This window comes from Triticum dicoccoides, chromosome 2B, assembly GCF_002162155.2.
Source record: "Triticum dicoccoides isolate Atlit2015 ecotype Zavitan chromosome 2B, WEW_v2.0, whole genome shotgun sequence".
NCBI lineage: Eukaryota > Viridiplantae > Streptophyta > Magnoliopsida > Poales > Poaceae > Triticum > Triticum dicoccoides.
The window spans coordinates 14,965,197-14,974,980 of record NC_041383.1 but is presented as its reverse complement, the minus strand read 5'-3'; the positions used below and the strand labels follow the sequence as shown (position 1 = coordinate 14,974,980).

The 9,784-nt window shown below is 44.5% G+C and overlaps 1 protein-coding gene across 1 annotated transcript; it reads left to right on the top strand.

Annotated features, from left to right (window-relative positions):
* Window positions 1-1,181: 1,181 nt before the first annotated feature.
* Window positions 1,182-2,898, top strand: LOC119366836 (tyrosine N-monooxygenase-like). The gene is made up of 2 exons (XM_037632537.1): window positions 1,182-2,150; window positions 2,278-2,898. Exons 1-2 carry the CDS (start codon window positions 1,182-1,184, stop codon window positions 2,896-2,898), a joined length of 1,590 nt encoding a protein of 529 aa, XP_037488434.1.
* Window positions 2,899-9,784: the final 6,886 nt, after the last annotated feature.

Sequence of the window (9,784 nt, the reverse complement as noted above, 5' to 3'; positions counted from 1 at the left end):
CAAACCTTTTCTAGATGTGTGTACCGGTGGATGGAGAGGCGGAATGCAGTAAAAAGAATTCCCATAGAAAACGAACTATAGCTATGTTCCTTCTAGAAGGTGGACGTCAGAATGATCGACAGTACTATAAGAGAAAGGGTAATTGGATTCTGGTTCTCTGCCCTTAACTCACGTATCACACGAGCTATGTTTGCGTGGATGTCAATTAGGGAGCAATATGCATGTGTAATAACTTGTCAACAGTGATCTTCCGCACGCTCATGGAAGCAGTACTGAGACTAGATATAGACCGGAACAGCGACACTCGTGCATCATGTGCTACCTGCAGCTATTGCGCGCGTGTGTGTGGAGGAGAATGGCTCCGGACAGTGAACGTACAAGATTCCAAAGCAAGACCGAACTGTCATCTGGACCAAGAGACTCCAACCAGGAGCCATGAATAACACACATTTTTGGGCATTTTTACTGTTACCCAGTCAACTTCGAGGACTACTGTAAAACAGGAGGAGTTTATATAGAGGGCATCTTTACCAGGGCAAATGTAATTGACAGTCAAACAGGAGACGTCTGTGTGCATCAACCGATATAGAGGCCGGGGGTGTTCCCTCATATTCGGCAAAAAAAAAAAATCTACGAGCGGAGTTTATATGCCTGGGACACTCTGATCTGAGAAGAATTTCCATAAAACTTGCAAGATTCCTTCTAGTCATAGGCTGCCAAAGTTAGAAGGAAATACTCTACTCCATATGAGCTAGCTCAGCAAAGGCCTTCTCTGACAATGGCATTTGGAAGAGCTCATGAAGATGTCCAACTGAGAGCTGCATATTTTTTTGCCAACATTCACTTGATTTGCTCTATATCAATTAATTTTCCTACTAACCAAAAGAAGGTGAACTCTCCGAAATGCATTGAAAGTGCACGAGGCATGATTCTTCTAGACATGAATGGTATATGTGGCCACGTGGGGTAATGAAACGAGTCTCTAACTGACGTGATTATATGTACGTCAAGGATGCGGGCTCCCCGGTTGTCCTATAAATACCCGGAGGACTAACAGACTTAGATGCACCAAGCAAGACTGTCCTCAAGCACAAGTCTTGAAACATCTGTCTATTACCGATCTGTTCCACAAATTGCCTTCTATCCTACTCCATATAACACCCTTCCCAGCTCATCCAAAGATGACTCTTGGTACTCTTGTTATCATGGTGACTTTGCTGGTGTGTTTTGTCTTGAAGAATATAAGAGTGCTACTGTCCCAGCAGCAACATGGGCGACGAGGCAGGCTGCCCCCGGGGCCTGTCACGCTGCCCATCATCGGTAACATGCACCAGCTGATTCTGAACAAGCCAGCGGTATTCCGGTGGATCCATGGCCTGCTCAAGGAGATGAAAACAGACATCATGTGCCTCCGTCTTGGGGCTACTCATGTCATTGTGGTGGCATGCCCACAGATAGCCTGTGAGGTACTGCGAACAAAAGATGAAGTTTTCGCCTCCCGTCCCACCACCTTCGCCTCAGGCTTATTCAGCTTCGGGTACAAGGGCTCCATCTTCTCACCACAAGGAGAGCAGTGGAAGAAGATGAGGCGTGTCCTCACCGTTGAGATCCTCGCCTCGTCCATGGAGGGAAAGCTCCACCACCTCCGGAAAGAGGAGTACGACCACCTTGTAAGGTACATTAATAAAACTCTTTCCAGCGACATGGCATGTCCAATCAACATTGTCAACATTCGTCATGTAACCCAACACTACGTTGGTAACATGATAAGAAGGCTTGTGTTCGGTAAAAGATACTTCAGTGACCTACCAGCTTCATCCACTAGTGGGCCTGGACATGATGAGGTGGCACATGTTGCCGCTCTCTTCACAGTCCTCAACCATCTCTACAGCTTTTGCGTGTCCGACTACTTCCCAGCCCTCATAGGCCTCGACCTGGATGGCCATGAAAAGGTTTCCAAGGATGCCATGCAAACAATCAACCGGTTGCATGATCCTATTATAGAGGAGCGAATCCGCGAAAGGTCATCCACTCTTGAGAAATTTGGTGAAAAGAAAGAGGCCAGAGACTTTCTGGACGTCCTGGTTCATCTTAAAGATGCAGAGGGACAACCAATGCTTTCCCTAGAAGAGATTAGAGCACAAACAGCGGTTAGTATGTCATCTTAACCTCAATAAAAAGTTCATTCATTGTTCTTCGATCCATATTATACATGCATTGACCTTTTCTGTTGTGTTATACTGATTACTTTATTTAATCTCAAATCTATGGATGTAGGAAATGATGTTTGCAGCAGTCGATAACCCATCTAATGCGGTTGAGTGGGCACTCGCTGAGATGATGAACATGCCAGAGATCATGCAAAAAGCAACAGAGGAACTCGATGCTGTCGTCGGTAAAGATAGACTGGTGCAGGAGTCTGACATTCCTCAGCTAAACTATCTCAAATCGTGCATCCGGGAGGCCTTCCGTTTACACCCATACCATGCTCTTAACGTACCCCATGTCGCCATGGCGGACACAACTATTGCTGGCTACACCATACCCAAGGATAGCCACATACTTTTAAGCCGGCTTGGACTTGGCCGCAATCCCAAGATCTGGACTGAACCACTGGAGTTTCAGCCTGAGAGGCATTTGAACACTGCGAATGTACTTCTCACTGATCCAGGCCTACGTTTCATTTCATTTAGCAGTGGGAGGAGGGGTTGTCCTGGGATTTCACTTGGTACCTCTATGACAATGATGTTGTTCGCAAGGATGTTGCACGGATTTACTTGGACAAAGCTTCCCGGCGTTAAGAGTATTAGTCTCCAAGAACGCAATGCGGGTCTTGCACTAGCTGAGCCCCTTGTTCTGCAAGCTACACCCCGATTGGCTGCACATCTCTACATATGATCCAATTAAATAGATTTAATACACATTTTCTCATTTATGTGTCAATAAAGTGTATCTGGAACTAGTGTATGTTACATGTTTCTGGCGCTACGTTCGGTTCTCTTGTAATGTTATGACATTGCATGTGTGCAGAAACAAAGAAGCAATCGATGGTTGCATCACTAATGTAATGTGTGTACATGTAATATGTGTACTTATCATTATGTCGAACAAAACCTCTGTATTTTCCTTTATGGTGTACCATGCAAATAATCCTTGGAATTGCACAAAAGTTTTATGTTTATGTTGTATACATGCCTGGCTGTACAATTGTGTGCCCAACTTTGACCCCGTCTTACCATTATGTCATTCATGCATTAATATGTTCTGTATTGCCAACTTGTTGTTCTATGAACTAAGTTTTTTTTAATTCTATTAACTAGGGTTTCTTTTGTTGTGAGAAATCTTTTCTTCTGAGATATAAAAGTTGTATCACGATGCATTTTTGTAGAAAGAAACTTATACACAATGATTAACGAGCCGGGCAGGTTCGCCATCACTGAAAAGGCGAAAAATAGGAAAATGCTCATCCTAATCAGGCTCAAGGCCCGGTTCATTTCCCTTTGAAACAACCAAAATTCTGAAGAACTAGACTGCGGCAGATTCTGCTTAATAATCAAGTGAAACACACTACTAGGAAAAACCTTATAGGCAGATGCTTACTAGTAGCGCGGGTTTATACCCCTAGATACTGGTACTTACTAGTAGCGCAGGTTTTTACCCCTCGCTACTACTGATTTGTTAGTAGTAGCGCGGGTTTTTACCCCTCGCTACTACTAAGCGGTCTCTACCGTGCCCCCCGGGACATGCCATAGTAGTAGCGAGGGGTATAAACCCGCGCTACTACTAAGTTGATAGTAGTAACGAGGGTTATAAACCCACGCTGCTACTAATTACATGATTTTTGAAGAGCCTTGAAATCCCCATCTCCTCCCCATTTCCTTCCTCTTCCCCGTCACTCTCCCCCCCTCTCTCTCTCTCCATAAGCTCTCACATGGACCTCATACGCATGCGCGCCTCCTCCTCCATGGCGCCAAAAGAGGCCGCCGCCTCGTGCCGCCGGCGTCCCGGAGCTCGCCGGTCTTCCCTGCATCATCTCCATGACACCACGCCGGAGCACCTCACCATTGGTGACCAACCCCGCTGCTACCTCCATCTCCTTCTTCTCTCCCTCGTGTTTCTTTTTCTCTCCCCCCTCTGGTTTGACTCACCCCCTCATGTCCTTGCCCGTGCAGGTCGTCGCCCTGGACGACCAGGAGCTCGCTGCCTTGGCTGCGAAGAGGAGCCCCACGCCGCCGCCTTGCTCGGCCATGGATCCGGGCCCTCTACAGCAGCCGGCGCTGGATCTGGTCTGCCGCTGCCCTTCTGCAACTCCGGCGACCCCTGTCTTCGATGGATCGAACCATTGCTGCCATTGACAGCACGCACGTGATCGAGATTTTTTTTGTTTTTGAAATTAATAGTAGTGGCGCGGGTGGCACCCACGCTACTACTAACAGACGTAGTAGTAGCGCGGGCGCATCCGCGCTACTACTACAAGTTAGCTGTAGCGCCGTAGTAGTAGCGCGGGCACCCGCGCTACTACTAGCTATTTAACCCGTGCTACTAATAGGATTTTCCCTAGTAGTGACATGTTGTCCAAAAGAGATGGCTTGGTGCTTGAAAACAATGCAAGAATTCTTATTTTGGAAGTAATTTTCTAGTTTTCATATGTTTAATGAATTGTATTTTGCAAGATAGTGTATTGTCAGGCTAGTGGTTATTGTTGATAATGCTACGAGTAAGTTCTTGTTGTTTGGTTTGTACTGTCAGCTTTTCGTTTATTGCTGCAGGTTCTTCATTTCAATAATTTTGCTTCATTTCATCAGTGCAACAACAAAGACAAAAAGAAAAATTTATTGCTGAATTACACAGGCAAAGTTGCTATAGTAATTACACTTTTCGGCATAAACTGCAAATTAGTCTAAAGAACAGAATCGTCGTTATCCACAGGTGTTTATGGAATAGACTATCTACCTGTGGCATAGATCATATCATACATCGTACAAGTTGCATCCATGCAATGAATTCTATATCTAGTATTGCAAAAGGAAAAAAAGATCAGTTTTATGTAGACTATAATAGGTGGGGATAGCGTTTCCATGTTTATATTGTACCAATCTGCTCATTTTTCTTTTAGGTAGCATGATATTCATTGCTTTACTAACTAGGGAATTAAAAAAAGTGATTGTTCCAATTGTGTAGCCATGTTAACACCAAATACAAATAGTACATGTCTCCGGAGAATGGGATGGCTTAGACTGGGACTAGTAGCTACTCCCTCCGTTTCTAAATATAGGTCTTTCTAGAGATTTCGACAAGTGACTACATACGAAGTAAAATGAGTGAATCTACATTCTAAAATATGTCTATATACATCCGTATGTGGTAGTTCATTTGAAATCTCTAAAAAGACTTATATTTAGGAACGGAGGGAGTACATTATTTAAGAATAACTCTAACCGAGTTTTGAGCTAGCCAAGCTCGAGTTTTATTTGTTTTACAACTTCTCTTTATTACTTTTATCAACTTTAAAAATATGCAGATACGATGTTTATAAATCATATGCATATATGTATCACAAAATGTACTTTTGAAATATGTAATTTTGTTGATTTGAGAAATATGCTATTATAGAAGTTTGCTGGCTGATATAGTTGATGGTGGATTTATTAATTCCTGTTTATAGCCTGCAGGCGTGGAGAATGGCTAGTCATGCACTTTTGCTAGATTTAATTTCCACAATACTCTTTCGGTTCCGATAAAGAAAGTACTCGTGTTTGATACTGACACGGTCTCCTATGTTAAATTACATATCATCATTGCTATCCTGGAGTAGTTTTACATAAAAGGTGCCTTTATTAACTCATAATATGGCATCTAGGAGATACGCAAAAATGAACACACACCAGGTCTCTACATGGTTAAGATGTACGTCAGAGTGATCGACGTCTTCGGGTCTATATCGATGACCTCCTGGTCATTGCTTTTACATGTTCCCTGGTTTAAACAAGTTTGATCCGCTGCGGCAACGAGCTTTGTTCATCACGTGTGGTCGGTGGATGCATGACGAAGAAGACTTTGGTATCCTGAATGGTTGGATGTAAATCTCGATTTTATAGAGTGTTCTTGTAAGGGTTTCTGCTACTTAATATAGGTGGCCTTTTCGGAAAAAGATGCACACGGTCAACACCCGGTTCTAGTAGGCTTATTTATTTTTTCATACTTAATTATTGGTTGTATCGGTGATGTTGCTTTACCAAGAAAGCCGAACGAAACCCTAGTTTCTAAAAAATACCTATTCCTTTTAACACCAAAATAGAATATAATACTGTACATGTCTCCAGGGTGACAGGGCAATTCCGAGACTGGGACTCACAACCAACCTTAGCTTGTCTTCTAGCTGTGACATTTGATTATCACAATCACTCACACTAGCCGGTCCTCCCTGACACGGTGTGTACGAGAAGAGAAGTGAGGAGTCAAGGCAGCCACAGGCTGCACGATCGCACGGGCGAAACGCGCGGGGTTGAATTGTCATCGGGAGCACGTACCTACCTACGTACTATACGTCGGAGGTGGTCACGTCTGCAGCAGCTGGCACGTGTGACACCAGTACGTGACGTACATCTGAAAAAAACGAGCAAGTTAATCATGTACCGTGTTAATAAGTGGCTCTGCCTTCGTTGATGAGAACGTCCACAAGATTAGTCTCACAAGGCGATTTGGTGTCCGTCGTACGTAACTTGTCCATCATTGGTTGTGTAGGCAATAGTGATGTAGATTGGACTGGAGAGAAGGCTTGCGGACCTTAACGTGCGATCTCGAACACGACAGTGAAGAGACAGCTGACGGTGATGACAGTACGAGCCTGTGCACATTCGAACGGTCGACAAATGGAATTTCTCTTGGCTGTCCTGGATGCATCTGCACTTGCCAATTTCGAATCGTTAATATAAAGTTTTTTTTCTAAGACACCTATTTGCTCGCCAGTGCATTTTGAATGTAGAGCCGTGGAGTTGTTGATCTCTCTTAGAGCATCTCCACCCACCCCCTAGGACACTTTTTTAGGCTCGGGCGGCGCCTTATCCAGGCGAAACCCAGCGCGTTGGTGGCCTCTTCGGGGCGCCTGCAGAAGTTTCGGCGAATCGTGTCTCCCCGCATGTCCTTTTTCTTGGCCCATTTAATCATTTTGCTCACAAACTTTTGGTCGGGGTGGGGTGTGGCTGGGAAGATGCCCTTCACATGCATTTCTATTTCGTCCGGATGAAGCATTTGGCTTCTAGGACACCAACTTTTTTTGTTCGGTGGGGTTCTTGGGGGCTCCAACGACCGGAGATGCTCTTATGTTTTCTAATTAGAGTCCCCTCCGTAGGCGCTCCGGCGGCGGAAGGGTGGGGGAGGGGGACCCCGGATCTGGACGTACGATGTGGAAATAAGGTGTGGGCTTGCGTCTCAGGCGGTGCCGCGTTCGGGGGAGCAGTCTTCGACGCATATGGAAATAATGTCCTCCCAATCCTTGCTCCGCCTCAACGATGGCGCTCAAGGCTTCAGCGCTGAACGACCAGTGGATGTTGGTCATGTTGTTGCTGTGGGAGATAACGGGGGTAGCAGTACGATTGGCCGTATTGTCCTCGAGCTTCATCCGCGTCGTGGCAGTGGCTTACGCAGCATCACTTGGAAGCTTCGAGAGTTTGTGCAAGCTTTGGGTGGTTGGCCTTTTTGTTTTCGTCCTATGGAGCAGCGACGGTGTGCCATCTTCTGGTGCTTCTATGTTGGCTTGGTAAGCCTCGAGGCTCTCAACTCTTGGACTTCGAATCTGGCGACTATGACTTCATCTCCGAAATGTTTGACAGTGTGCGTTAGACTACAACGCTCACCCGAATCTAGCAGTGGGGAGGCTACCGGAGCGGCTGCGGCGGCGCACCATCGGCCCATCTAGGAGATTGGAGGACTGAGGCACCCTAGGGACTTAATTGTAATATCTATCTTTTTTTTACGGGTGTCTCACTGTTTGATCTGTGGCTAATAGATCTGAGGGTCTTTTCGATGTTTCTTCAAAAATAAATCGTACTATGTAACCTTATCTTTTATAAACATAATGTTCTCTAATAGTTTCTAGCATATACTAATTTCCCAAAATTTATGATCTTTTATGTTTGTCTCTTTTGTTTGCACCGAATTTGTTGTATGGCGTGTCAGGGTACCAAGAGGTAGCCGGGGAATTGATAGTCAGGTTGGAAAATCACTTGCTTGGCTGATCACACCACTTTGATGAAGATCAAGGACGATGATCAACTGTGTAAATAATTTCATGATGTTTTTATATGCGTGAGATACCATGCAAGTAAGTCGAGTGTGCCTGGCACTACAAAGAACACCAGAGGTAATACAAATTACAACAGACCCATGGACCACCTAGCAGTTGCATGGTTTCTCACGCATAAAAAAACATCATGAAATTATTTGCACTGAGACAGGGGCCTAGAGGCGGCAATGAGCTTTGCTCACTGAGCGCTAGCAGTGGATGCAAGAGGAGTAAGACTTCGGTACCCTCAAAGATTTGAATGGTTTTTTTCAAATTCTGAAAGGGTGTTTTTATAAGGGTATGTGCTACTTAACTTTTTGGCCTTTTCGCAAAGAAAGAAGATGCACAGAGCCAACACCCGGTTCCAACGGACCTATTTATTTTCACTAGGACAATGCCCATGCGTTGCAACAGAATATAAATATTCTAGTTCGTTAGGTTGTGATTTAACTGCCCATATGAATGTGATTGTGTAAAGAAATGTTTATTAAATCGTGACCGTGATTTACCTAGGCCTTATATTTTAATGAGAAGTTTGACAAGTAAATTAAAATGGAATTGGTTCAGAAAATAAGTAAATTAAGATGATTGATTATCATATGAGGATGGTTGAACGAAGGGGTAGTGAGAAGGAAAGTAAAACATGATACCTTACATTCTTTTTAACTAGTGTATATAGCGATAGAGATTACTTGTTTTTTTATTTGCGGAAAACTTCCGATTTATTCATCTTCAATCACGGCAGTACGATGAACACCAGAAATAACTAAGCTTTTTACATAGAGATTGCTTGGTTAAACTTGGATTCTTGGTTGTATCGGTGATGTTTCTTTATCATGGAAAGCTGGATGAAATCCTAGTTTCTGAAAATTATCAATCCCTTTCAAAACCAATAAAAAATACCTCATCAAATTTAAACTACAACCACGACCTTTATTTTGGACCGGAGGGAGTAGTACATGTCTCCACTGGACAGGGCAATTCTGAGACTGGGACTCACAACCAACCTTAATTAGCTTGTCTTCTTGCTGTGGCCTGTGATTATCACAGTCACGAACACTGGCCTGTCCTCCATGTCTATGTACGCATCATCATGCGCTGCAGACAAACAGCATGTGCGTACGAGAAGAGAAGAGAAGAGAAGAGTCAAGGCAACGAAACCCGCACGATCCCACACGCGTTGTCATCGGGACCATGTACGTACGTCTGAAAAACAAGCAAGTTAATCATGTATCAGGTCATGTGGCTGAGAACGCCCACAAGATTAGTCTCAAGGCGATTCTCTGTCCGTCGTATGTAACCTGTCCATCATCAGTTGTGTGTAGGCATAGTGCTGCAGACAGCGTGTGGGTTCGGAGAAGGGCCTCAGGACCTTAACTTAGTATGATATGGACTGCTGCTCTGGCTCCAGAGCACGACAGTCAAGAGACAGACGACGGCGACGGCAGTACGAGAATGCAGTGCACATTTGAACGGTCGCCAAATGGAATTTCTCTTGGC

What these genes read in the sequence shown, in the direction of transcription:
- LOC119366836 (XM_037632537.1), top strand. Translation starts at nt 1,182, where the DNA reads ATGACTCTTGGTACTCTTGTTATCATGGTGACTTTGCTGGTGTGTTTT. An exon ending in AGATTAGAGCACAAACAGCG is followed by an intron (nt 2,151 to 2,277) that starts GTTAGTATGTCA and finishes CTATGGATGTAG; the next exon opens with GAAATGATGTTTGCAGCAGT.